At 56.1% G+C, this 27,326-nt stretch overlaps 3 protein-coding genes across 14 annotated transcripts; 2 read left to right on the top strand and 1 right to left on the bottom strand.

Moving 5' to 3' along the window:
• The first annotated feature begins 453 nt into the window (after nucleotides 1–453).
• Pou5f1 (POU class 5 homeobox 1) lies at nucleotides 454–5,082 on the top strand. The gene is given in 6 exon segments (XM_005087617.4): nucleotides 454–666; nucleotides 668–889; nucleotides 3,275–3,395; nucleotides 3,668–3,798; nucleotides 4,243–4,401; nucleotides 4,626–5,082. Coding segments are annotated over 6 exon segments (1,077 nt in total). The 5' UTR covers nucleotides 454–489; the 3' UTR covers nucleotides 4,893–5,082.
• Nucleotides 5,083–6,674: 1,592 nt separating this feature from the next.
• On the bottom strand, nucleotides 6,675–10,770 carry Tcf19 (transcription factor 19). Of its 4 annotated transcripts, none has more exons than XM_013126347.3 (4): nucleotides 10,619–10,770; nucleotides 9,768–10,343; nucleotides 8,359–8,905; nucleotides 6,675–6,964 (listed from the first exon to the last, which is right to left on the bottom strand). In XM_013126347.3, exons 2-4 carry the CDS (start codon nucleotides 10,003–10,005, stop codon nucleotides 6,955–6,957), a joined length of 795 nt encoding a protein of 264 aa, XP_012981801.1. In that variant the 5' UTR covers nucleotides 10,006–10,343; nucleotides 10,619–10,770; the 3' UTR covers nucleotides 6,675–6,954. The 4 variants fall into 4 exon arrangements, with proteins under 4 accessions (XP_012981801.1, XP_040588156.1, XP_040588155.1 ...); XM_040732222.1 differs by having other exon boundaries at nucleotides 9,768–10,214; nucleotides 10,619–10,755; XM_040732221.1 differs by having other exon boundaries at nucleotides 10,570–10,751.
• A 285-nt stretch (nucleotides 10,771–11,055) lies between these two features.
• On the top strand, nucleotides 11,056–26,067 carry Cchcr1 (coiled-coil alpha-helical rod protein 1). Of its 9 annotated transcripts, none has more exons than XM_013126342.3 (18): nucleotides 11,056–11,196; nucleotides 12,201–12,333; nucleotides 12,426–12,642; nucleotides 16,134–16,437; nucleotides 19,723–19,886; nucleotides 19,997–20,132; nucleotides 20,272–20,382; nucleotides 20,571–20,720; nucleotides 21,910–22,020; nucleotides 22,149–22,255; nucleotides 23,104–23,216; nucleotides 23,323–23,368; nucleotides 23,527–23,681; nucleotides 23,829–24,017; nucleotides 24,097–24,198; nucleotides 25,164–25,315; nucleotides 25,427–25,592; nucleotides 25,766–26,067. In XM_013126342.3, exons 2-18 carry the CDS (start codon nucleotides 12,318–12,320, stop codon nucleotides 25,882–25,884), a joined length of 2,358 nt encoding a protein of 785 aa, XP_012981796.1. In that variant the 5' UTR covers nucleotides 11,056–11,196; nucleotides 12,201–12,317; the 3' UTR covers nucleotides 25,885–26,067. The 9 variants fall into 9 exon arrangements, with proteins under 9 accessions (XP_012981796.1, XP_012981798.1, XP_005087687.2 ...); XM_013126344.3 differs by having other exon boundaries at nucleotides 11,082–11,196; nucleotides 12,267–12,333; XM_005087630.4 differs by lacking the exon at nucleotides 11,056–11,196 and adding an exon at nucleotides 11,405–11,962 and having other exon boundaries at nucleotides 12,267–12,333.
• The last annotated feature ends 1,259 nt before the right edge of the window (nucleotides 26,068–27,326 follow it).

The raw sequence follows: 27,326 nt of genomic DNA, 5'->3' as shown, positions 1-27,326 counted from the left end.
GACCCCCAGAAAGGCTTGGGGGCGTGACGTTCAATAAACGTGAGTGTGTGCTGCAGCGAGAGGCCGAGAAGGGGACAGTACCCAGAGGCTTCGTGGTGCGATGGGGGAGCCAAGCACTTGGTCCCTGAGGAATGTGGGGGTGTGGAAGGGACCCTGGTCCGCTCTGAGGTGTCGCGGGGCGTGGGGGGGTGGGCAAGGTAGGTGTGAGTAGACCTGGAGAGCTGAAAATGAAGGCCCCCCTGGGGTCCGGCCCCAAAGGTTGCTCCCTCTGCCGGTCCCCAGCCTTCCGCTCCCAGACACAGGCAAACATCTTTCGCCTCAGTTTCTCCCACCCCCATTGCCTGCTCCTCCACCCATCCAGGGGGCGGGGCCAGAGGTCAAGGCTAGAGGGTGGGATTGGGGAGGGAGGGAGGGAGAGAGGCCTAAACAGTCCCTAGGTGAGCCCTCCTTTGGTCAGGCCCCCGGGCTTGGGGTGCCCGCCTTCCCCCCATGGCTGGACACCTGGCTTCAGACTTCGCCTTCTCACCCCCACCCGGTGGGGGTGATGGGTCAGGAGGGCTGGAGCCGGGCTGGGTGGACCCTCGGACCTGGCTAAGCTTCCAAGGGCCACCAGGTGGGCCTGGGATCGGGCCAGGGGTTGGACCAGGCTCAGAAGTGCTGGGGATTCCCCCCCTGTCCCCCACCGTACGAGTTCTGCGGAGGGATGGCATACTGCGGACCTCAGGTTGGACTGGGTCTAGTGCCGCCAGTTGGCCTGGAGACTTCGCAGCCTGAGGGCCAGGCAGGGGCAGGAGTGGAGAGCAACTCGGAGGGGTCCTCCCCTGGGCCCTGCAATGCCAGGCCCAGTGTCCCCGTGAAGCTGGAGAAGGTGGAACCGAGTCCCGAGGAGGTAAGTGAGACCTGGGACCGTGGAGAGGACTTGGCTGCTCTGGCAGAGGCAGCGGCGAAGGGGCTTGGGAGTCTGCCGCAAGGCCTTTTTTTTTTAAAGCAAAGAAGGGTTTTGTCTTGGCTGCCTGTTCCGGAGAAACAGGGCAGGGTTTGAACTCGAAGACAGGGTTGCAGGTTGCAGGAATCGGGAACTGGCCTGGGTTGTTAAGCCTGGCCCTTGTCATGTCGGTTGGTAGCTTCTGGACCTGACTGCGCACAGCAGTGTAGGCGGGAGTCAGCTGCTCCTCGCACCGCACTTAGCCCTTCCGGGCATTTGGATCCCTGTCAGACCCCGGCGGGACCTTGGCTTTAGGGTTAAGCATGGCTGGAGGGTGAAAGCGCTGCCCACCCTGGAGCTATTGTTAACTCCGAAGCTTGGGTGTGACTACTGATAGGAGCTCTGGACACCGCAGGGTTGGGTTCACCTCCAGTCAAGTTTAAGGTCTGTCCGTCCCCCGCCTTGTGCCCCGGACCCAGGCCCGAGTCACCCTCTTGCACGAAGCGTAGAGAGCTGGATGGAGCGCGGATCTGATCCATCCCGCCCTGACTTCCTTACGTTGTAAACAAGAAACCCACACACTCGCTCTGGTAGGAGAGGTTATCTCCAGGCGATTTCTAGACCATTCTGTAAAGTGCACAGGCTTTGCTGATCGGCTGATAGCTTCCAGCCAGCCCTGGAAGGAGCTGCCACAGAGGCCCAGCAGTGGGAAGCAAGTGTAACCAATTAACCATCGAGGAGAGGAGGCGTGAGCGGACGCAGATGCCAGCCAGTCGTCCCTTAGTGATTAGTGAGTTGGGAGTCCCCTCCCCAAGTGCCTTGTTTGTATATTACCTCACATCTTTTTAGCTATCTGTAGTCCCCCTAGGAAGGCATTAGTAGTTTATCTCATGTCTTAAGGGCCTTAGTGAAGCAAGTAAATTGGATTTAGAAAAGCTGAGAGGCACTTGGTCTTTTGAGGAGCAGCTGGAGTTGGAATCAGTCCGTTTGAAGCTGATAAAAATCTTTTCCCACTGAAACACCTTCCGGAAGGATTTGGAACTGCACCGGGGAGTTCCTCCATGGCTGCTGCTGCTGTGCCCTGGGTTGGCCAGCCTTACCTGGAGCGTCTAACATAGATGACTCCCGGTTAGTTTGGCTCTGCCAAACTGCTCCTGCCCCTCTCCTACCCTCAAGGCTCACTTGCCCCACCAAACGACTGCCTCCCTTTCCATCTCCTGTTAGAGATAGCCTGGAATGGCTCCCGCCATATTGGTTCCGTTCAGTCACAGGCTACTCCTTAGCACACTCGTCCATTCAGCCTTCTCCGCCTGGTCCCAGCCACCACTGTCTGCCGTAGCCTTACTTATTTATTTTGGTTTTGGTTTTGTTTTCCGAGTCAGGGTTTCTCTGTGTAGCTCTGGCTGACCTGTAACTCCCTCTGTAGACCAGGCTGGCCTGGAACTCACAGAGATCCGCCTGCCTCTGCCTCTCAAGTTCTAGGATCTGAGGCTTGCGCCACCACCTCCAGGCAAACCAAACATTTCTTGTGTGTGCATGGTTGCCACTCTGCACCTGTGGGCATCATCAAACTCGGGTTTGTCTGGCTGGCGCCATATCCATACACTTTGGGGTGTGAGTGAGTCCGGTTTTGTCTGGTAACGCCTCACTCAGCCTCCGAGGCTCATTTGACTCATCGTCGACCTCCCTCCTAATCCAAGCTGTCAACCTGCACAGCCCGCTATCCTGCCATCTTGGCTTTCTCCTCACACCCTGGAATGTCAGCTCATGCTCTCTGCAGTGTGTGGGTTTCTAAAGGAGCTGAACAGAGTGGGGATCCTGTTATCCCCAGGGCTTGAGACACCCAGGCAGTGCACAAGTCCCTGTTTCAATGTCTCCACTTAACGCTGTGTCATAGTTTAGGAACTTCAAATCGAGCTGGGGAAGGGCATGGGGTTTAGAATCTAATGGACTGGTGATCTTTTTCTCTAGTCTCCTGTTTTGAGCAATCCCCTTGAGTGCTGGGATTGCATGCTTGCTCTACAGCCCCTGGCTATTTCTGTGGTCTTAAAACTCAACTGAAAATTAGGATAATAACATTTTTGCCAATGGGGCTGTTTTGGATAATTTGTTAGCAGATGGGAATTTGCCTGGGATACTGGACAAGTGTTGTAAATGCATGGAACTCTGGGTCGCGTATGTGGCCAGTTGCTGGGGAAAGGGTGGTCCCTTTCACCTAGGGACAGAGAGTGGATGGCATTTATATAAGCAGACCATTTTTGGTGCACAGCCTGGGATTCCGAGTCCCAGTGGTGGAGACTGACAGCTGACTTGGTATGACTCTGACTCTAGTCCTGTCTCTCACTGCAGTCCCAGGACGTGAAAGCCTTGCAGAAGGAACTAGAACAGTTTGCCAAGCTTCTGAAGCAGAAGAGGATCACCTTGGGGTACACCCAGGCCGACGTGGGGCTCACCCTGGGCGTTCTCTTCGGTGGGTTTCCCCATAGTATGTTTGACCCCATACAGCTGTCACCGTTCTCTGTAGGTGCCAGTGGCGGGCGTTTTCGGGGTTACCTCTCCCTCACACGTGTAGAGGGGGAGGGCTAGACACTTGTTCTGCCTCCGGGAAGAGGTGGGAGCATTGGTGGGGGCGTGACTTCTTGGGGTCCTGATGCTGCCTGACTTTCCCGTTGATCTGGGAGGCAGGGGGGTTGTCTTGGAGTACTGATGCTGCCTAACTTTCCCGTGGATCCTTTTCCCCAGGAAAGGTGTTCAGCCAGACCACCATCTGCCGCTTCGAGGCCCTGCAGCTCAGCTTCAAGAACATGTGCAAGCTGCGCCCCCTGCTGGAGAAGTGGGTGGAGGAAGCAGACAACAATGAGAACCTTCAGGAGGTGAGGGACGCTGGGATGTGGGGCCGAGCTAGCATGCAGTGCCTTCCCGGCACAATCCCGCCTGCCGCTTCCAGTCCTCCCTTCAGTCTCCCTCTCCCACCAGAGGCAGCAATCCCGTGTCTTCTTGTTGCTTTCTTTTACCCCTTCAAGCGCCGCGGAGGATTGGAACCCAAAGCTTTTCATTTTAACATTTGCTAATCAGGCTCTCTCTTCCTGGGTCACTCTCATCCCAGGCTAGCAGGCCAAGCCTGATGGAACTTGGTGTCCGTGGTCCCTCCCCCTCCTCTTCCAGAATCCTTCCATTATAGTAGAGCCCTGGCTGGGGGAAGGGGAGCACGTCTAGTCAACAACGTTCACTCCCTTAGCAGTTTGCTCCCAAGTCACACCTCAGCGTGGGGCTGTGTTGCCCCTGCCAAATCCTCAACTTGCCGTCCCCCTCCCCAGATATGCAAAGCCGAGACCCTGGTGCAGGCTCGAAAGAGAAAACGGACGAGCATTGAGAACCGTGTGAGGGGAAACCTGGAGAACATGTTTTTGCAGTGCCCAAAGCCCAGTCTGCAACAGATCAGCGCCATTGCCGATCAGCTTGGGCTGGAGAAGGATGTGAGTACCCAGGCGCAGCCCCGTGGTACCCAGATCCTGGCCGATGGTGCCCAGATCCTGGCCGGTGGTGTCCAGCCCCAGCCCCGTGGTGCCCAGATCCTGGCCGGTGGTGTCCAGCCCCAGCCCCAGCCCCGTGGTGCCCAGATCCTGGCCTGTGGTACCTTCTCCCCTACCTCTGACTCCTGCATCCCTGGGCTAATGTCAGTCTATGCCATCCATCCTAGGTGGTCCGAGTGTGGTTCTGTAACCGGCGCCAGAAGGGCAAACGTTCAAGCACCGACTATACTCAACGAGAAGAATATGAGGCTGCCGGGTCTCCTTTCCCAGGGGCGCCCGTCTCCTTCCCTCTGCCCCCAGGGCCCCATTTTGGTGCCCCCAGCTACGGGAGCCCCCACTTCACCACATTCTACTCACCAGTCCCTTATCCTGAGGGTGAGGCTTTAACCTCGGTTCCCATCACCGCTCTGGGCTCTCCCATGCATTCAAGCTGAGGGGCCAGCCCTGCCTGGGGGATGAGGTGAGCTGAGGTAAGGGAAGAGGCAGAGAACTTGGAGCCACCCCAGCGTTGGGGTTAAGTTCCTTTACTACTGAGGAGGGATCGGAAGCACAGAGTAGGGTGGGGGAGATCCGTCATCCTTTTGTTTTTAAATAATAAAGCCCGGGGCACATTAGATCACTAAACCGTGTCTAACATTAGTTACTAGCCAGCCAGGGATAGAGAGACCCTGTAATAGGTCCTCAAACAGAGGTGCCATTCGAACTGCTGGAGGTTACAAAATGCCAAAGGGAGATTTGGGTTGGGATTCAACCTATACAGGTAGACATTACACTATTTTTTTTTTTTCAAGATAGGGTTTCTCTGTATTGTTTTGGAGGCTGTCCTGGAACTCGCTCTGTGGACCAGGCTGGCCTCGAACTCACAGAGATCCTCCTGCCTCTGCCTCCCGAGTGCTGGGACTAAAGGCGGCGTGTACCATCAACACCTGGCAGAAACAAGTCTTTAAAAATTTTTTTTTCTTCAAGACAGGGTTTCTCTGTGTGGCCCTGGCTTTTTAATTAAGTAATTTATTATGTATCCCTGCAGGCCAGAAGAGGGCACCAGACCTCATTACAGGTGGTTGTGAGCCACCTTGTGGTTGCTGGGAATTGAACTCAGGACCTCTGGAAAAAGAGCAGCCGGTACTCTTAACCACTGAGCCATCTCTCCAGCCCCAATTTGTTATTTTTTTAAAATTCCATTTTTTTTCTTTTTGGTTTTTCGAGACAGGGTTTCTCTGTGGCTTTGGAGGCTGTCCTGAAACTCACTCTGTAGGCCAGGCTGGCCTCGAACTCAGAGATCCACCTGCCTCTGCCTCCCGAGTGCTGGGATTAAAGGCGTGCACCACCAACTCCCGGCTTCCAAATTATTTTTTTGGTCTGCACGTATGTAGGTATGTATGTATGTGTGTGTGTGTGTGTGTGTATGTGCACCGTGTGTAAAGTGACAGAAGAGGGTATTGAATCCCCTGGAACTGGTTAAGTTGTGAACAGTCTGTGGATTCTGGGAACCAGACCTGGTTCCTCTTACAGGAGCAACTGTTGCTCTTTCCCCGTAGACAAGGTTTCTCTTGTGTAGCCGGGCTATCCTGGAACTAACTCTGTAAGTAGACCAGGGTGGCCTCCTTTACAGTGTTGGGATTAAAGGCTATCCAACGCTCTCTTAACTGCTAACTGCTGAGCCATTTCTCCCACCTAAAAAACCGAGTCTTCAAGCTTTATTTTTGCTGCATGTCAACCCCACCAGAACTCTACCCTTGGAAGACAGGACCTTCTGTAGACCAAGGTGGCTGGTAACGCGCAGCAGTAAGATTTATTTATTATGTATGCAGTGTTCTGCTTGTATACGTGCACACCAGTAAGAGGGCACATTCGTGTCCCTGCGGCCAGAAGAGGGCACCAGATCTCATTACAGACGGTTGAGAACCACTGTGGGGTTGCTGGGAATTGAACTCAGGACCACTGGAAGAGCAGCCAGTGCTCTTAACCTCTGAGCCATCGCTCCAGGCCCTCGCTCACCACACTGTGTGCATGTGAATACTTGAGTGAGTGCCGCAATATGAGGACAACTTGTGAACATTCTCTCCTTCCACAATGTGGGCGGTCGGGCTTGGCAGCAAGGGCCACGTGGTCCCCACAGGTGCTTCTGCTGCGGGGAATTCCATCTGCAGGCCACACCAAGTCTGGGCGGCCCGTCGTTTGGAAAGCGGGCTTAGACTCAAGAATGCCACCCCGTGTGGATGAAGCAGTTTATTTTATTTGTTACAAAGGCAAGGCTGTGAAAAGCCACTCAGAGAGACTCCTCAGAGACTCGGGAGGTGGCGGCGGCGGCGCTAGCCGTGGCATAAGGAAGTCCGGGGTGGTTTCTGCGATGGTTGCTCTAGCTGCAGGTACTCAGGTGTCCATGGGAACAAGGCTGGATTCCTTGTCACTGGGCATTCCAGCTCACTGGTTACTTGAAGGCAGGAAACCATCTTTTTTCTGTCGCCTCAGCCTTGTCAGCCTGTAGCAATGTGGTTATTCCCTCCTTTGGAGAGAGGAGGCATTTCTTAAGATCCATTCTTTTTTTTTTTTTGGTTTTTCGAGACAGGGTTTCTCTGTGGCTTTGGAGGCTGTCCTGGAACTTGCTTGGTAGTCCAGACTGGTCTCGAACTCACAGAGATCCACCTGCCTCTGCTTCCCGAGTGCTGGGATTAAAGGCGTACACCACCAACGCCCAGCCGATCCATTCTTTTCTTTAAAAAAAAAAAAAAGTGGCTGGGCGTTGGTGGCACACGCCTTTAATCCCAGCACTTGGGAGGCAGAGGCAGGCGGATCTCTGTGAGTTAAGAGGCCAGGCTGGTCTACAAAGTGAGTTCCAGGACAGCCTCCAAAGCCACAGAGAAACCCTGTCTCGAAACCCCCCCCCCCAAAAAAAGTGTTTGCTTGTACGTATATGTATATGTGTGCCTGGTGGCCACGGGCCAGGAGAGGTTGCTGGATCCCACGGGACTAGAGTGAGCTGAGCGTAAGCTGTCTGCAGAAGCCACAAGAGCTCTTGATCACTGAGCCAATCACTCCAGCCCTTAAGTTCCACACACTGTGTCCATGAACTGGGGAAACCCTATCTGTGCCCTCTGGCCTGGGAAGCCCAAGGTCTGGATACCAACGTGGCATCCTGGGTGGCCTGGATGGTAGTCCAATGCAGGTCACGTGGTACCAGACACCGTCACAGGCAAACCCAGGCTACTACTGTCTTCTTGTAGTGGGTAGCGGCAGGGGGCTTCCCACTCATCTACAGTGGGGGTCCTGGGAATGTTCCTGAGCAACTTGGAAGTCTAGACCTTGCCTCTGGGTAACTAGCCTACTTACTCTAGTATTGGTCTCATACTTGGCAATCCTGTCTTCTGCCTCAACTATCAAGTGCTGGGGAATTAGCAGTGTTTCATGTGCATTGGCTGGGACTCCAACTCTGGGCAAGTCCAGTGCAGGCTAGGTGATGCTGTCCCAGTGAGACACTCCTGTGCCGCCGCCTACCCCAGATTGTGGGTTTATATATATTTCATTTTCATGTGTATGAGTAGTTTGTTAGCATATATGTGCTTGGTACCCACAAAGGTCAGAAGAGGACACTGGATCCTCTAGAACTGTAGTGGGTTCTGGGAACTGAACCCAGGCCCTCTGGAAGTGCAGCCAGTGTTCTTAACTGCTGAGCCATCTCTAGCCTAGTATTTTGGGTTTTTTTTTTTTTTTTTTTTGGTCAAGTTCTAACCATTACTCCCCCAAGCTCACACAACTAGCTCATGAGTTTAATGGGTGAAAGCCAACCCAGAGTTCATCTGTCCCTCTCACCCCTGCCTTGAAGACGGCAGTCTGGGGCTGTAAAAAAGGAGTCTAGGGTGTACGGTGCTGACAGAGGTGAACACTGAGGACTCGGCTTACCCACTGGACACCAGAGCAGCCTTCTCCACACGGAGCTTCTTCCTGGGCTCCATGAGGGCTGACAGAGGGCTCAGGGAAGCCTCGCTCTCATCATCCAGCTCTGCCAACACTCTGTGAGCTGATTTCCTCCGGTTCCTTGTGGGTGGGGTAGGCGAGGCTCCCACTTCTGGCTGGATGGGAACAGCCAGGCTCTGCGGTCTGCCGCCGCCCCGGGAGAAGGTGAGGGGCTGAGGCTGCAGCTTGCTGAGGCTGCCGATGGAGTTGAGGATCAGCGTGGCCTTGGGAGCGGAGGACAGGGTGCTGAGTGGCCGCTGGGGTGCCCCCTGGGGGGGCACCATCGGCTGGAAGCCAGTCCCAGCTCCTCCCCTGGACCGAGGGACAGTGATTGCTGCAAAGTCCTGAGGTTTGACCCGGACTTGCTGGAACATGAAGTAGAATTCCGAGGAGCTGGTTCCTGCTTGCCCTTCGGGGCCAAAGGTCAGAAGGTCACCATCACTCAACTCCAGCCTGTGACCCCTTGGGAGTCGGACATTGTTGACCAAAGTCCCTGTTGGTGGTGAGACAAGACAAATGACAATAGGAACATGTCTGGTGAGAGGTTCCATGACCTGGCCACTTGGTTTTCATGGGAACACAGTGGGGTTGACCAAAATCCTGTGCCGCCACCGCCACGCGGCTCAGGCTCCTGCTTGAGCAGATCTACCACTCAATGGCTCCGTTCCTTCATCTTTTTTTCCCTTTTGGGACAAAGTCCCAGTCTGTCACCTAGATTGGCCCAGAACTCAGGATGATCCTTCTGCCTCAGCCTCTTAAGTGCTGAGCTCTTAGGGTACACACACACACACACACACACACACACACACCACCAAGCTTCCCTCCTGCTGTCATTCTCTTTAACTGTTAGCGGTATATCAGCTCCATCCACGGGTAACGCTACTACATATAGGACCTGTCCTGCAACAGTGCACGCAATTGCTGTTGGCTGTTAGAGACTGATGCCGAAATACATCAGGTTAGGCTTCTCCAAAGCCTGTGTCTGAGCTAGATGGAACTGGAGATGCTGTGGAAGCCAGGCTTTTTGAGGCTGCCTTGCCCCGGGATGGAATGCCTAGGTCACTAGAACACCGCCTTAACGGGAACAGGGTGGTTCACAACCCTGGACACTGGGTCAAGTCTGAGCATAGTGCTAGAATGTCCCACTGTGGCACCCCACCGGTGACACCCCAGCGCCTCCCTGTGTGAGCTAAAGCAGCCGGGCAGGTTAGTCCTGCACAGCTCTGATGGGTCCACAAGGCGGATCCTGCTTGTCTGCTCTCCCGGGGATTGACAGGGACTCGGCAGGTAGGGGGGGATGGTCCCAGAGGCTCCCCTACTCCTGGCAACATGGGGCTGCCCGCTCGCCCGCTTACCTTGGCTGCTGTGGTCCTCCAGGCTGACCCTCCAGGCGTCCCCTTGGAGCTCGGCATGCAGCAAAGCGTGGACCCCAGAGATGAGGCCCGGCTCCTGCTGGGGCCGCAGGGCCACATCACACAGGTCGGCCCTGCAGCCCAACCGATAGGTGCAGCCCGATCTGGACGGGGGGTGGAAGGTGTAGAGATCACCGCCCCTGCCGCCCCCTATGCGCAGCAGCTGGAAGCAGGGAAGCATGGGGGGCGCCCCCTCTGCACCGCTTCTCAGCAGCTCATCACCTCGCCTACTCCCGGGCCACGCACCGTGGGCTTCGGCTCAGGTCTGCCTGACGTCAGCAGCCGCGCTGTGGGTAATGCCAACTCGAGAAACTCGGAATTTTCAAGAGCGCCAGAGGAGGCCTGGGACACGCATGCAACCGCGGTAGGCTAGCGGCTGTCAAGATCAGACTTTAAAAAAAAAAAAAAAAAGCAATTCCAGGGAAGTCCTGATGCGATGCAAGGCCAGGAAGACGTCCTGCGGGACCTCAGTGGAGCCGGATCCTCAGGCCGCAGAACATCCGGGGAGGCTGTAACAATCTGTTCAAGGCAAAGCTACTTTAGGCGGCAGCCGGGGACACGCCGGCTGGGCGAGGAGGTCCTGCTATACCGACGCGCGCGCCACACGAACGTGTCCCCCTCAAGTGTAACCAGGAGCCGGGGACGGAGGGGGGGTGGGAAGCCCTACTTAGAGGTCAAACTTCCCAATCCAGGAGGAGCACCCCTTCTGTCCTCCCCCGAGGGAAGGGGATCCGCTGTCACCCACCAAGGGGGGCGCAGACAGGTTCCTAACTCTGCAGCAAAGTGGAGCTCACCCTTTCCTCTCGCGCTTGCGGGGTGCCCCGAGGAACGGACTCCACACCCTGCTCCCCTCGCTCCCACTGCGGTTTGACAGCCAGGAAGCCGCCCTCCGGAGGGCGCGGCTCGGGCGAGCGAGCGGGCGGGCGGGCGGTGCGCGCGCGCGCGCCGCGCAGACTCCTCCTTCGGAATTCCCGGGTCCAGCTTCGCGCCTGCGAGCCCGCGCCCCTCCCCAGGCTGGCTCTGATTGGCCACCCGACTCGTCCTCCTCCGTTCTACTGGACGGTGCGCGGGGAGGGCCCGCCCTCCGCCGTTTCTGATTGGCCTAGGCGTTTTCCCGGGTTCCCGGGGGGTGGGGAGGGGCCGCCAGGGCGCGCCGAAGGCCTGGAGGCGTCCGTGTTCCTGCGTGCGCCGTTCATCCTTCCTTCCTCCTTCCGGCCGGCCGGACGGGGGTGTGGGGGTGTGGGGGGGAGCGATGGGGCTTCTGAGCGGCCCGCCAACCCACCCGCCGCGCGCATGCGTGCTCACGGCGTGAACGCCTAAGCCGGGGAGCTAGGAGCTAAGGGGCGTGGCGAGAGGGCGGACCTCGCGCCGGGTAAGGGGCGTTCGGACAGAGTCGGTTGGGGGCGGAAAAGGGTCTGAGATGGGGTGCTAGGGTGGGTGGAGGGGGTGCACAGGGGAGGAGAGGCGCGCAGGAGCCCGGTAGAGGAACACATGAGGGGGTCGGGGCAGCCTTACAGCTCAGGGTCCTAGGGGGTTGGGGTTGGGGTGGGGATGAGCCAGGGGGTGTGTGCGGGGGAGGAGAGGGGAGGCCGGCGGACGGGGAGCGACCAGGATCGTAATGTCAAGAAAAATGCAGACTAGGACTAGGAAGAGAAGAGGGTAGGAGTAGGAGTCTCGTTGAGTGGGGAAACAACAACAACAAAAAAAACCAAAACCCCAAAACATTTGAGTTCGGACGGGAGTTGGACAAAGAAGATGCTGCAGGACTCCGAGCAGAGAAGGGCTTCGGGGATGGAAGCAGAGGGCATGGGGAGAAACTGAGTCCCGCTGCAGGGAGACTCAGAGGCGATAGCAGGAAGCTGGCTACCTGGCAACGGGCTCCAGGCTGCTTGCAACACTCCTCCCCCGGGAATCCTAGGGAAGCCGCTTAACCACACATGTGGCCCCCTTCTTCTGGGGCCAGGCCTTGGGCTAACGCGTTGATAGGAAATGACCCAGAAATCATGGCTCGGTGGTGCCTGGATGGCCTTCCCTCCGTCCCTACGGCACCATGGCGAGAACCGTGGAGACGGGGCTCCCTACGGTCCCGCTCACCGCCATCCCTGAGCTGCAGGGACCGTAGACACTTAAGGAGGAAGGTAAAGGCACCGCCCACCATCCTGTAAGTAGAAGCAATCTCCAAGAGCATCCCCCCTGGCCCCCATCTGGGTACATTTACCCCGCGGTTGTTGCCTGGTTCTTGGTCACGAGCCTGTGGTCAGGACAAGCAAGTGGTTTGGTTATTATCGTCTGCCTTGTTAGGGAAGAAAGGGGGAGAGGAGCTCAGAGCCAGGTGGACCTGTCAGTAACTGAAGGATTGTGACTTTGTCATTGTAGGACTTTCTCCTTTGGAAGGTGGCCTGGAAACTGAACTGGAGTGCCCTTGTTTCTCCTATTGTCCAGGGGAAAGTAAGAGCTTGGGGACAAGATCTAGAGGCTTCAGAGAGCAGGGCAATGTTGCCACCTTCAGGTCAGTGAGGCCATTAAGGAGGCTGGGGGATCCCCCTCCCTCCCTCCCCGCTCCCTCCTGAGTCTTTACTCTTGTTGACCCCCCCCCCTCAGGTTTTGCGGGACTCATTCCTCCCTCCCACTTCCAAGCTCGGCCCCATCCAACTCTGCCGAGAAAGGCCCCCACCTGGGCTTCAGACATCCCCCTGGCTCAATCCAGCCCAGGCCAAGATGTCCTACAGAGGCAGCCACTGGACTCTCAGAGGCCTACAGCGACCACGTGGGAACAGGACGTTTGTGGAGATGGGCAGAGGCCAGGGCGGAGAGACAGGTAGGGAATCACCTGTCAATCACCTTTTTCTTTATGTACACATTCCTTTATTTCAGCCCTAAGTTCCGTAACTTGTGTGGTTTTCTGTAGGCCGTGGCTGGTACCTACACTGCATATACCGTTATGCACTGGGGAAAACAGAGAGAGAGAGAGAGAGAGAGAGAGAGAGAGAGAGAGAGCGCTCTGGACTTAAATTCCCAACGAACAAGTGTTGCTAGAGTTTTTCTTTCCCTACAGGTCCCACTGCCACTTCAGCCCCAAATAAACACATGGACACTATTAAAAAAACTATTGGCCGATGGCTAGGGCTTCTTACTGGCTAGCTCTCTCTTCCTTTATTTCTCTTTGGGGAGGATTGAGACAGGGTTTCTCTGTAGCTTTGGAGGCTGTCCTGGAACTCGCTCTTGTAGACCAGGCTGGCCTCAAACTCACAGAGATCCCCCCTGCCTCTGCCTCCCGAGTGCTGGGATTAAAGGCGTGCGCCACCACCTCCCAGTTTATTAACCTACTTTTTTTTTTCTTTTTTAAAGACTTATTTATTTCGTATACAGTGTTCTGTCTGCATGTATGTCCACAGGCCAGAAGAGGGCGCCAGATCTCACTACAGATGGTTGTGAGCCACCATGTGGTTGCTGGGAGTTGAACTCAGGTCCTCTGGAAGAGGGGCCAGTGCTCTTAACCTCTGAGCCAGCCCTCCAGCCCCTATTAACCCGTTTCTATAAGTCTATGTATTTCCACGTGGTCTTAGCTTACCAGAGAATGCCCAGACCTGTTACTCCTTTGGTGGCTGCGTGGCGGCACCTCTCTGCCTCCCCCAGCATCCTCCTGGTCTCCTGGCCCCGCCTATCTTCCTGCCTCTGCTTGCCAAACAGTGTTTTATTCATCAACCAATAAGAGAAACATATATACAAAAGGACTTCCTCCATCATCTCCTCTTTTCTGTCTAAATAAAAAGAAGGGTTTTAACTTTAAGATAGTAAAATTACATATCACAAAAACAGTTTTTCAAGTAAGAGCTATAGTTAGCAATAAACAAGGAGTGGCCTGGCATTGGTGCCACCCAGCACTCGGGAGGCAGAGGCAGGCGAATCTCTGTGAGTTTGAGACAGCCTGGTCTACAGAGCAAGTTCCAGGACAGCCTCCAAAACAATGCAGAGAAACCCTGTCTCGAAAAACCAAAATAAAATAAACAAGGAGTGTAGATGTCTAAGGGAGGGGATGGATGGACCTGTCTCTTAGACATGCTGGTTCTTAGTGGAGTGGTTAAAAGGGCCTTTCCCGGCATACACCGCTGGAGCTGGCTGTGCCCGCCACGTGTGGGTCAAGATGTTATTTTTGAGCCGGGCATGACCCAAGCCATGGAATGTGGGTGCTGGGAGCTGAACTGGGCTCCTCTGCAGGAGCAGCAAGCACTGTCGACCACTGAGCCACGTCTCCAGCCCCCGTGAATACGTCTGTGCGTGAGAGCGAGGGTTCTTTGTTCCATCGTTTCGTGTGTGTCTTTGCCCCCGGTACGCCGGGAGTGTCGTTTTGCCACTCGTCAAGGAAGAACGCATGATGAAGAAGGGGGACTTTAGGAGGCAGACCGTAGGGAACTATGACAAGTCATTTCACTAGCCTCCGGTCACACGAGATCCTGTGATTCTCGGGTGGCTACCTACCTCAGGAGCCTCCACACAAACGAGTTATAAGTATGCATGACACTGAGCCATAGGTGGATGGATGGAGCGCCCTCAGGCTCCCGGGACAACAGTGTGTCGAACACTCACCAGGAGCCTGCACCCGGAGAGTGGGGTGTAGAGGTGCATCCCTAGAAACCAGTTTACACCGGGGAGAGTATTTATTTTTTATTTTTGGGGGGTTTTTCGAGGCAGGGTTTCTCTGTATTGTTTTGGAGGCTGTCCTGGAACTCGCTCTGTAGACCAGGCTGTCTCGAACTCACAGAGATTCGCCTGCCTCTGCCTCCCGAGTGCTGGGATTAAAAGTGCGCACCACCACCGACACCCAGCTGTTGTTTATTTATTTTTTATTTTTTTGGCTGGGGAGAGTCTTGAAGAAGACAAGTGTGGGTGCGCTAATGTAGTGCAGGGTTAGGGGAGGCCACCTCTGACACCTGAGAGGTCAGGAAGGGACGCTGAAGAGACCGGCAGAAAAACTGAGTGGCTTTGTTTTATTTATTTATTTATTTAATCTACTTTTTTTAAAAAAAACGATTTATCGTGTATACAGTGTTCTGCCTGCATGTGTGCATACACACCAGAAGAGGGCGCCAGATCGCATTACAGATGGCTGTGAGCCACCACGTAGGTGCTGGGAATTGAACCCAGGTCCTCTGGAAGAGCAGCCAGTGCTCTTAACCTCTGAGCCCATCTCTCCAGCCCCATACTTTTTAAAAAAAAATAATTTACAATCATTTTTTTTTTGGTTTTTCGAGACAGGGTTTCTCTGTGGCTTTGGAGGCTGTCCTGGAACTTGCTTGGTAGTCTAGGCTGGTCTCGAACTCACAGAGATCCGCCTGCCTCTGCCTCCCGAGTTCTGGGATTAAAGGTGCGCGCCACCAACGCCCGGCTAATTTACAATCATTTTACATATCAATCCCCACCCCTTTCCCTCTCCCTCCCGTCCTTCCATACGCCCTACCCACACCCCCTACCACCAAACCCTTCACTCCCCAAGCATGGTGAGGCCTTTCATGAGGGGGGGGTCAGCAAAGTTAATTATTTATTTGTATTTTACGTACAATGGTGCTTTTGCCACATGCATGCCTAGGTGAGGGTGTCAGGTCCCCTGGCACTGGAGTCACAGGTGTGAGCTGGAATTGAACCCTGGTCCTCTGTAAACAGAGCATCCAGTGCTCTTAACCACTGAGGCATCTCTCCAGCCCTGTGACTTTAAGTTTTGTTACGTTTGCGTGTGTATTTTGTGTGTGCGTGCTTGTGTGTGTGTGTGTGTGTGTGTGTGTGTGTGTGTGTGTGTGCGCATACCCATGCATGCCATGTTGCACTAGTGGAGCAGGGAAGGCAGCAGGATCCCAAGTTCCGGGCCAGCCTCTGCTATGTACTATGTTCAAGGTCAGCCTTGGTGACACGGGGACCCGGTCTCAAATGAAAACAACAAAGAAGTCTGTAGTTAACACTTGGTACCCGAAGCTCGGTCCCCGCCCCTTCACCATCCTAAACTGGGAATCCAGACACTTTCTTCTGACCCTTGCACTGGGAATGTGTGCTCCCCCGATGTGCACGTTTGATGTTTAATCCATCTGCTTATGAATGGATCTCTGGAGGGATGGCGTTCCTCACTGGGTCTCACAAGCCCTTAGGTCCCCTGAGCCCAGAAAGCGGTCCTCACACTTAGTAGGAACTTGATAGGTGATGGTGTGAATGTGGAGATCCCCCTGCCTCCCCACATAAAGTCCAGGGTTACTATCTGCTGTCTCCCCGCTCCCAGCTGTACCGGGGACACGCCTCACCTGTGCCCACCTGTCTTTGAAGGTCTCTGGAGCTGGGGGTCTCCAATGCCCTGAGCCAGCAGGCCGAGCTGATCTCCCGGCAGCTCCAAGAGTTGCGACGGCTGGAGGAGGAGGTCCGGACGCTCCGGGAGACCTCCCTGCAGCAGAAGATGAGGTTGGAGGCTCAGGCCATGGAGCTGGACGCTCTTGCCGCGGCAGAGAAGGCTGGCCAAGCTGAGGCTGAGGGCCTGCGTGCCGCCTTGGCCGGAGCCGAGATGGTCCGGAAGAATCTGGAGGAGGGGAACCAGAGGGAGCTGCAGGAGATTCAGAGTCTGCACCAAGAGCAGGTGAACATGGGGGTGAGCGGGTTTCGGGGTGTACCTTCCAGCAAATTGCAGGGAGCCTCGGAGCAGCAGAGCCCTGGGATCTTGGAGGGAGAGCTTGGGTGTTTTGGTCTTCCTCGGGCTGCGCCTGTTTCTTGGGCGCCGTGTGAGTTTGCGCCATCTGAAACTCTCTGGGTGTAGTATTCTCCCTTTTCTTTGCCAAGTGCTCTTCCGGGAATATGGCGGAGGGAGGGAGGGAGTTGGGAAGGGGGGTCTGGGCCCTGGGGAAGACTGGGAAGGGTAGAATGTCCAGTTCGGATGCCCTGAGCAATCTTCTCCTTGCCTTGCTTGAGGAAGGAGCTGGCTGGGGATCGATTGAGTGACCAAGTTTGCCTGAGTCTCTTCTCATGGACTCACAGCCCAGTGTTGGACACACTCAACGTGGCTATAGCCAGCTGCAGCTGGGAAAGTGCCGGAAGGGCGCAGGAGCAGTACTGTGGTCTGGGGACAGGGAGGGCCACCCCACTCCATGGAGAGCTCAGGAAGGGAGACTGTAAAGATGAGTCTCTTGTTTGTAATATCAGCTTGCTGCTCTGTGAGTCACCATCAGGAAGGTTCTCTGAATTTCTCGCTTCACTAAGCAAACGCCCTGCTTTGATATTTGATAAGCTGTGTAATTAATTGGTACCGTGTTCAGAAGTCAACTCTACAGTCCTTGTGAGTGAAATGAGCTGCTGATGGGTCAACAGATGACAAATAACCAGTGAAAGGGTTTTTGTTTTTCCTTTTGGTTTTTTGAGACAGGGTTTCTCTGTGGCTTTGGAGGCTGTCCTGGAACTCGCTCTGTAGACCAGGCTGGCCTCAAACTCACAGAGATCCGCCTGCGTCTGCCTCCAGTGCTGGGATTAAAGGCGTGCACCACCACCGCCAGGCCAGTGAAAGGTTTTAAGGAACTGGGAACGGTAGAGTAGCTCAGTAGTCAAGTGCTTGCCTGGTATGCGCAAGGTTCAGCCCCGGTGTCACTGGAGAAGAAGGTTTTGTTGTTGCTGTTGCTGTTGAGTCACTGTGTAGCTCTGGCTGGCCTGGAACTCACAGGCCCTCTCGATTTTGCCTCCCAAGTGCTAGGATTAAAGGTGCACACCACCACGCCGGGCCCCGGGGCAAAAAGCAGGGAAGTAACACAGATTCGTGTTTTATGTCTAAAAAGACTCTGTGCTTCATTTCACATGCTTGTAGAGACGGGGCCGGCAGCAGCGCAGACACCCTTCCCACTGGCTCCACATCCTGGGGCTGCTCTGATGCCCCTGGCACTGCCTGGGGTCTACGGTGAAGGCCCTCCCTCCCTCCCTACAGGGTCCTCATGAGGTCAGCCCAGCTGAAGCAGGGTCAGCTGGGGCCGCCAGTGCTCAGAAAGCTGCAGGCAGGGAGGGGATGAGAGGCCTTCCTGAGGGAGGGTCAGCACCTGCACAAGGGGAGCAGGGAGAGCCTCAGGATGCGGCATGGTCAGGCAGCAGGAGGCTTGGTGGCTATGGCAAGTCTGTTTTGTGGGGGCTGGGGGATGTTAAGGCAGGGTCTTGATTGTAGCCCTGGCCGGGATTTGAACTTGAGGCACTACTCCTGACCCAGCTTCTCTCTCTCTCTTTTTTTTTTTTTTTTTGGTTTTTACGAGACAGGGTTTGTCTGTATTGTTTTGGAGGCTGTCGGTCCAGCCTGGCCTCGAACTCACATAGATCCGCCTGCCTCTGCCTCCCGAGTGCTGGGATTAAAGGTGTGCGCCACCACCGCCCGGCGACCCAGCTTCTCAAGAACTGGGATGTCTTAGGGTTTCTTTTCTTATTTTCCTTTATGTAGACAGTGCTCTGCATGTGTGCCTGCAGGCCAGAAGGGGGCACCAGATCCCATCACAGATGGCTGTAAGCTGTCACGTGGATGCTGGGAATTGAACCCAGAACCTCTGGAAGAGCAGTCAGCAGTCAGTGCCCTTAACCTCTGAGCCATCTCTCCAGCCCTGTCCTAGGGTTTCTATTGCTGTCCTGAAGCACCATGACAAAAAGCAACCTGGGAAGGAGAGGGTTTGTCTGGCTAGCATGCCCCTGGTCACAGTCCACCGAGGGAACCCAGAGGCAGGAACGGGAGCAGAGGCCAAGGAGGAGCACTGCCTACTGACTTTGCTCCTGAGGCCTGGTCAGCCTGCTTTCTTATGTAACTCAGGATCGCCTACCTAGCAGTGTGTGGCCTGGGCCCTCACACATCAATCGTTAATAAGAAAATGTCCCATAGGCTTGCCTGCAGGACAGTCCGATGGATGCATTTTCCCAGTTGGAGTTCCGCTCCCCCAAAAAACTCCAGCTTGACAGCCTGGCAGGGGTGGTGCACACTTTTAATCCCAGCACTCGGAAGGCAGACGGAGCTCTGTGAGTTCGAGTGAGTTTGAGGCCCACCTGGTCTACAGAGAGAGTTCCAGGACAGCCAGGACTGTTAGACAGAGAAACCCTGTCTTGAAAACAAAACAAAACAAAAAACCTTTACCATGTCAAGTTGACCAAAAACTAACCAGCACACGGATTATAGGCATTTGGCATCACCATGCTTAGCACCACTGAAGGGTGTGTGTACTTTTGGGTGTCGGTGTATGTGGGTGAAGGTGTGAGTGTGCATAGCACATGTGTGGAGGTCAGAGGGCAACCTCAGGCGTGGGTCCTCTCTTCCCCTTTTGTCTGAGACAGGGTTTTTGTTTTGTTTTTTTTTTTGACTGGTCAGACTAACCCCGGGGGGCTTCAGGGGGCTGTCCATGTCTCCTCCCACCTCATAGAGCTGGGGTGACGACAGGCGTGCCATCCCAGCTCAGGTCCTCAACCGACAGAGCCCTCTCCCCAGCCCATAAGCACTCGGGCACTCAGCGGCGTGGTCTGTCAGCAGTGGGCACAGAGAGGCAGGAACTGGGGATTGTTTGAAACTAACCGGGAACCAGATGCAGAGAATTCTCCCTTTGCTTAAAGCAGGGTGATCTGCTGGGGGCTCTCGGGCTGGGGTGAGCTGCCCGCCTTAAAGGTTTATTTTTGCTTAGTGTGTTGAGTTGGTGAGTGTGCACCACACGTGTGTTTATGGTGTGTGTTGTGTTGGTGAGTGTGTACCGTGTGTGTGTGCATGCGCCTGTGCACACGCATGCATGTGAGCGCCCTGCAAACCGCCTGCCGTGGGTGCTGAGAACTGAACTCCAGTCCTGGAAGAGCAGGCCGCACTCCTGCCTGCCGAGCCCCTCTGCAGGGCCTCCGGCCGGCCCTCCCTGAATGTGCTCTTTCTCCCCAGCTGTCCTCCCTGACCCAGGCTCACCAGAAGGCTCTCGCCAGTCTGACCAGCAAGGCCGAGGGCTTGGAGAAGTCCCTGAACAGCCTGGAAGTGAAACGGGCAGGGGAAACCAAACAGCTGTCCTTGGCCCAGAAGGAGGCGGAGCTGCTTCGGGGTCAACTGAGGTCAGCGGGCAGGGCAGGGATGGCAGGGAGGGAGGGGCCGGGGCAGGTGATGTGGTGGGGGCGTCTGGGCCGATCCACTGAGGACTGTCCCGGTTCTGCCTCCACCCTAGCAAGACTCAAGAAGAGCTGGAAGCTCAGGTGACCTTGGTGGACAGTCTGAGGAAGTATGTGGGGGAGCAGGTCCCTCCCGAGGTTCACAGGCAGGCATGGGAGCCAGAACGGAAGGAGCTTCTAGACACCGTGCAGGTGGGGATCAGGGATGGCCAGGGAGGAGAACTCACAGCTCCCAGGAAGGGAGGCCATGCGGGGCTTAAGACTGCCCGCCACTGCGCCTGGGTGTAGCCAGGAGACCCTGACTGACCCTGCTCCGTGCTCTTCCTCCCAGTGCTTGACGCAGGAGCGGGCTGACCTTCAGGCCACCGTGGAGTTGCTGCAGGTTCGGGTACAGAGCCTCACGCACATGCTCGCCCTGCAGGAAGAGGAGCTGACCAGGAAGGTAGGACCCTCCATCATCCGCCAGCCCCTGGCCTGCTCTCTCGGGAATGTGGGGGGGGCCGGGGGCCAGTAAGTAGTTGGTGTGCTGCCCAGACCTGCTATGACCCCTGCCCTCCAAAACGTCACTCCAGCTGCCGCAGCAGGACCAGAACAACAGAGGTTCCCCCTTCCTGCCCCCTCCACATGCAGATCCAGCCTTCAGATGTCCTGGAGTCCGAGTACCCTAAGAGGTGCCGATCGCTGCTGTGCCGCTGGCGGGAGAAGGTGTTTGTCCTCATGGTGCAGCTCAAGGCCCAGGACCTGGAGCACAGGGACTCCATGAAGGGGCTGAGGGACCAGGTCAGGGGCTCCGCTTCACACCGTTCTGCACTCAGTGTCCCGCACAAGTGACGGCGGCTGTTACTCTCTGGGCAGTCGCCGTGTGCCGGGCATGGGGTCTCATGGAGCTTCAGTTGTGGAGGAGGGTGGTGACGTTACCAGTGGGTATTGTCAAACGAGACTGAAGTGGTAGGTAGGATGATGGCCCGGGATGGCCTCTGAGGAGGCGACAGCGTCCGCCAGGGCATGGCGTGGTCAAGGGTCAGGATGGTTTCTGGAAGTGTGGCCCACGGGCCACGTGTGGGAAAGAAGAGCTGGGCCTTTTACAGGCTCCAGGGGCTCCCCCACCCCCAGACTGCGCTGTGCCCTGGGCCGTGGTTTTTATTGGTTTGTTTTTTTCTGAGACAGGGTTTCCCTGTATGTCCCTGGCTGTCCTGGAACTCCGCTCTGTAGACCAGGCTGGCTTTAAATGCAGAGATCCCGGGCTGGAGAGATGGCTCGGTGGTTAAGAGCACTCACTGGCTGCTCTTCCAGAGGACCCAGGTTCAATTCCCAGCACCAGCTCCAGTTCCAGGCAACCCGACACCTTCACACAGACACACATGCAGGCAAAATGCCAATGCAAGTAATAAAGTAAGACTTTAAAAAAGAGAGAGAGAAGAAAAGAACTCAGAGATCCACCTGCTTCTGCCTACCAAGTGCTGGGAATAAAGGCAGGTGTCTGCCACCATGGCCTGGCTCCTTTTATTTATTTGTTTGTTTTTAGCATTTGTTTATCTAGCTGGGCATAGTGGCACACACCTTTAATCCCAGCATTTAGGGAAGGAGAGGCAGATCTCTGAGTTCGAGGCCAGCCTGGTCTACATAGTGAGTTCCAGGACAGCCAGAGCTACATAGTTAAGACCCTGTCTGGTGGGGAGGGGGAGATGATTTTTGTGTGTGTAGGAATGTTTTGACTGTGTATGTGTACGTACTGTGTGCCCATGGAAGTCAGAATGTGTTGGCCGCCCTGGAACTGGAGTTACAGTTATGAGGGTTAAAAGGAATTGAACCCAGGTCCTCTGCAAGAACAACCAGTGTCTCCCCCCACCCCCACACACACACTTCAGAGATTCCTGCCGGTCTCCTTGATTCTCCTTCACCCCGGCAGCAGCCCCCCCTCCCGGCTTTGGCTCTAGACTTTCCTGCCCAGCTCCCTCCGCTTCTCCAGGTAGCAGAGCTCCAGGAACAAGTGATGGCCCAGAGCCAGGAGCATGCCATCTTGCAGCGAGCCCTACAAGACAAAGCTGCAGAGCTGGAGGTGGAGCGGTTGAGCACCAAGGTGTGAGCCGCCCGGCATACCCGAGGGTGGGTGAAGGAGACCCTGGCCGCCGCGGCGGGGGGGTCTGTGGGCCAGACCCCAGGGAGGAGGCTTAAGAAAAACACGCTCTCAAAACAGCATCCTCCCAGACCCTGCAGGTGGAGCTGAATCGGGCTCGGGAGGCCAGGCGGCGGCAGGAGCAGCGGGCAGCCTCTGCTGAGGAGCACCTGAAGTCTCTGGTTGGAGCAATGAACAGGTTATCTTCCTCGGGGCGGGACGGGGCGGGGCGGTGCTGCTTCCCTTAGAGCCTCAGGTGGGAGGGAGGTTGCTGTCCATCTGGCCACGATCCGGCCCCCAGCTGTGAACTTAACCCTGGCAGTTAGTCTGGAGCTGGGGATCCTGCAGTTCAGTCCACCGTAGCCTTTGAAGCTGAGTAGTGCAGCTCACTGATGGGGACCTGGAGGATCTAAACCTCCCCCTCCCCCTTCCTCCTTCCTTCCTGTGCACTTATGTTTAGTTGGAAAAGCATCTAAATTGTACGGCCAGGCTGGCCTATAGCTCAGTGGAGCACTTGGCCTGGCATTCAGGAATCCCTGGTTTCCATCCCTAGCACTGAGGAGAGAGAGAGAAAAAAAAAAAGATGAAACCTTAAAACCAACACAGAATCAGACTAGCTTCAAAGAGTCACTGCCCCTGATTCAAAGCATTGTGTGCGCCTCCTGCCTCCAAGACCAGGCTGGCACGCCACCACCTGTCTTCGTCAGCTGGGTGTGTTTATCTGACAGGCACTAAAGCTTAAGCATTTAAGTTTTTTAAGATCTGCTAAGGAGCTTAATTGACCTGCTGCAAGATCTGCCAAGATCTTGTCCCTCCTGGTGGCTTCTGTTCTGCCCTTTTCTTGTTGCTTACAGCCCACCTCCCCACTCGTGTAACAGCACAGGACAGATGTGTCCCGTGCACACGCCCTGCAGGTCCTCTGGGACAGGTGTGCCCCGTGCACACGCCCTGCAGGTCCTCCGGGACAGGTGTGCCCCGTGCACACTCCCTGCAGGTCCTTCAGAGACGAGGGGAGGGTGGAGGGTGAGTGACCTGTGCCTTTTCCAGCACTCAGGAGAACTTCCACAGCACCATGACCAGGGTGAACCAGGCTGTAGCCCGGATTCCCAGCCTTAGCAGCCGACTCAGCTATGCTGTCCGCAAGGTCCATACCATTAAGGGTGCGTACAGCAGCTGTCCCCACTGGCCCGGCCCCTTCCTCTTAGCCCTGTCCTCCTGTCCTGTCCGTGTATACCCATCTTCCTGGCCTTGGCCTTTCCTCCTCAGGTTTGATGGCTCGAAAACTGTCCCTTGCTCAGCTGCGCCTGGAAAGGTGAAGCTCAGGCACACAGAGGTGGAGGGTGTGTGGAGGCTGAGGGCCGTCTGGTATTGGTGGCCAGGACCCAGCGAGGACCAAGGAGGGACGGAGGCACCGCTCAAGTGGCTGCTGAGTGAATTTCCTCTGACTCCTTTATCTCATCTCTGTGCCAGCTGCCCCCCGCCCCCTCCCCCACCCGCACGCCCACCGGATGCAGACCTGAGCCTTGAGTTGGAGCAGCTACGGGAAGAACGGAACCGCTTGGATGCTGAGCTGCAGCTGAGCGCCCACCTCATCCAGCAGGAGGTGGGCCGGGCACGGGAGCAAGGTAGGCCTGCCTGGGTGGGTGGGTGAGTGGATGGGTGGGTGGATGCGTGGGTGGGTGCATGGGTGGGTGCATGGGCTGGAGTAGATGGGTTCTGAGGCTCAGGTGCCAGGACAGAGACCGTGTGTGACCACAGAAACTTCCTTCCAGGGGAGGCAGAGCGCCGGCAGCTGAACGAGGTGGCCCAGCAGCTGGAGCAGGAGCTGCAGCGCGCCCAGGAGTCCCTGGCCAGCGTGGGGCAGCAGCTGGAGGCGGCCCGCCAAGGGCAGCAGGAGAGCACAGAGGAAGCTGCCAACCTCCGGCAGGAGCTGACACAGCAGCAGGAGATCTACGGGCAAGGTACAGGAGCGTGAGCAGGGCGGGGCCAGCCTGCAGCACGGGCAGCCGGCCCTGATGCCGCCTTGTACCCTCGCCGCAGCTCTGCAAGAGAAGGTGGCGGAGGTGGAAACTCGGCTGCGGGAACAGCTCTCAGACACAAAGAGGAGGCTGAACGAGGCTCGGAGGGAGCAGGCCAAGGCTGGTGAGAGATGCTGGGGAGGACTTGGCCCTTCCAGGAAGAAGCTGCTGCAGGGACACAGGGCTGTCAATCCCACCCCCACCCCACCCCGGGCGCGTGCCTGCAGTGAAGAAAAGGAGGGGTGACCTGAATGATGAATTCTGACTTAGCGAACACACTGCACCTAATACCAGATCAAGAAACAGCACATGACCTCTCTGGCTCCTGGGCCTGTGTCACTACCCCTCAGCGGGTCACCAGAAACTTAGCGCTTACATGAATGAGGGAGAGTCGGTGCAATCCACATGCCTCTCTCTCTCCTATGCACCCGTGGTTGCCCATGTAGACGTTTGAGTCGTGTGAGTTGCAGGCATGCTGGTTCAGCTGCACCCCCGCAGACACACCCCAGTGTCATAAGACCCATGAGCCTGGGAGCTGGAGCGATGGCTCAGAGGTTAAGAGCACTGGCTACTTACTCTCCCAGAGGTCCCGAGTTCAGTTCCCAGCAACCATATGATGGCTCACAACCGTCTATGGTGAGATCTAGTGCCTTCTTCTGGCCTGCAGGGATACATGCAGACAGGACACTGTATGCCTGGCAAATGAATCTTTAAAAAAGAAAAAAGATCCATGAGCCCTAGGCATGCATGGTGGCACTTGCCCACCCTCCCGCACTTGGGCGTAAGAGGCAGAATAGTTTTAAGGCCAGCCTGGGCGGGCTACACAGTGAGGCCTGGCTCAAAACAAGAGCACCAATCACATGAGGACCGGTGAGCTACGGGAGCTCTGACTCCAGCCCCTCCGCGCTACGGGAGCTCTGACTCCAGCCCCTCCGCGTCCGCGTCTTGCCTGAGGAGCTGGTATCAGAGACAGAGCCCAGGATCCCCTGGCCATCTGCCCGCTCGCGGTGTGGAAGAGACCCTGAGAGCCAGAGCTGAGAACTCGGCCTCACCTTTGGGCTCTGGGCTGACCCACTCCCATCTCCTTAGTGGCTTCCTTGCGCCAGATCCAGCACAAAGCCACTCGGGAAAAGGAGCGGAACCAGGAGCTCCGCCGCCTTCAGGATGAAGCCCGGAAGGAGGAGGGGCAGCGGCTGGCCCGGCGAGTGCAGGAGCTGGAGAGGGACAAAAACCTCATGCTGGTACGGGACGGCAGCGGGAAGGAAGCGAGGTCATGGTAGCTGGTGGGGGGGGGGGCGGCTTGCGTGGCCCGGTGCGGTGTGGTGCGGCGCGGCTGACCCTCTCCTTCCCAGGCCACCTTGAAGCAGGAGGGTCTCCTCTCCCGTTACAAGCAGCAGCGACTGTTGGCCGTGCTTCCCCTGGGAACGGATAAGAAATCCATGGGGCGCAGCCCCCCGCCCGTAGAGTGCCCCAAACACGAGTCTCCGGCAGCTGCACCCTCCCGGGAACCTATGAAAGGTAGACTTTCACCCACACGCCCCTGCCCAGCCCCAAAGGCCCCCGGCCTCTCATCCACACACCACCACCTCCCCACAGCGTGCCCAGGAACCTCCCTCAGGCCCTCCCAGCCTGGGCAGCCCTGTGCCCTGGGCAGCCTGCTCTTCCTCACCCCGCAATGCCTTCTGTGTCAGGGTCCCTGACTGCCCTCTTCGAAAACCTGCAAGGCCTGAGCGAAGCCATTTCCAGAGAGGAGGCTATCTGTCCAGAAGATAACCAGAAAACTCAGTGCCCTCCCTCAGACCGCTGCTGAGCCGGAGCTGCCAGGATCGACCCTGAAGCCAGCCTGCCAGCCTGGAGCCGGATCCCCCAGGAGGGTTGGGTTTGGGACGATGTGGGGCAGGGACCAGCCCAGCCTGTTCCCCGGCAAGCCTTGGGGCGCCAGCTCCTTCCACCAAGCTGCATTCCGCAATAAATAAAGATGGCTATAGTGGAACTGTGCTTGGGGTGTCTGGTTCTCCCCCGAAGCCAGCTCCTGAGGCTGTGGGGCGGGAGAGAAGCCAGTCCCCCCACCCTTCCCCTGAGCAGACCCCCTTCCTAACTGCTCCGGAAGTGTTTGAGAAGCTCCTAGGTTTGGTTTTTTGGTTTTTGGTTTTTGGTTTTTTTTTTTTTTTTTTTTTTGGTTGATCTCCCACATGGCGCTGGAGCTCACTGTGTATGTAGACCAGGCTGGCCTTGAACTCATAAGAGATCTTATTTGCCTCTGCCTCTCAAGTTTTCTTTGTTTACTTTTTCAAGACAGGGTCTCTGTGTAGCCCTGGCTGTCCTGAAACTTGCTGTATAGACCAGGCTGGCCTGGAACTCACAGGATTCACCTGCCTCTGTCTCCCGAGTACTGGCGTGTGTTACGGCCACCTGGACCAAGTTTTCTTTACCTCCGCTCTTTATTTTAGAATTGTTTTCTTTGGGTGATGACGAATGCCCAGTGCGTTGGTGGCATGGGGGGGCGGGGCGGTTGTCATTCAGGGTAGAGGATGCTCGCAGAGTTGGGTTTTACCCCAAAGCTGCTCCAAATTGTGTTCTAAAGGGATTTGGGGTGGGTTGGAGAGATGGCTCCCAGTTTAAGAACACTGACTTCGCTGGGCGTTGGTGGCACACGCCTTCAGCCCCCAGCACTCGGGAGGCAGAGGCAGGCGGATCTCTTGAGTTTAAGGCCAGCCTGGTCTACAGAGCGAGTTCCAGGACAACTAGAGCTACACAGATAATGTCTTGTCTCCAAACGCTCCCCCCTCCAAAAAAAAAAAAACCACTGGCTGCTCTTCCAGAGAACTTGGGTTCAATTCTCAGCACCCATTTGGAGGGTCACAACTGTAACTCCAGTTTTCAGGGAACCAACCCAACACCCATGGCAAAACATGAATGCACATGAAATAAAAATAATTTTTAGAACATTCCGCACATTCATATTTTTAAAAAAATCTTTGGGTGTGAGTAGGGAGGAAGAGAAACCGGGTTAGAATCTTGGGAGCCTGAATGAAATGATCCGGGGTCAAGATGGGGCCCGGTGAGTGCTCTGGGAGCAGGGCTTCCAAGGGAAGGGGCAGTAACCAAGCTGGACAGGTGGGGGAAAGTTGTTCTTCAGGGTTCTCTGTGGCTTTGGAGGCTGTCCTGGAACTAGCTCTTGTAGACCAGGCTGGTCTCGAACTCACAGAAAATCTCTCCCGTCTGCTGGGACTAAAGGCGTGAGCCACCACT

Source organism: Mesocricetus auratus, unplaced genomic scaffold (genome assembly GCF_017639785.1).
Source record: "Mesocricetus auratus isolate SY011 unplaced genomic scaffold, BCM_Maur_2.0 Super-Scaffold_100027, whole genome shotgun sequence".
Lineage (NCBI taxonomy): Eukaryota > Metazoa > Chordata > Mammalia > Rodentia > Cricetidae > Mesocricetus > Mesocricetus auratus.
The sequence above is the reverse complement of the archived record's forward strand: the minus strand, read 5'-3'. Positions and strand labels throughout refer to the sequence as shown.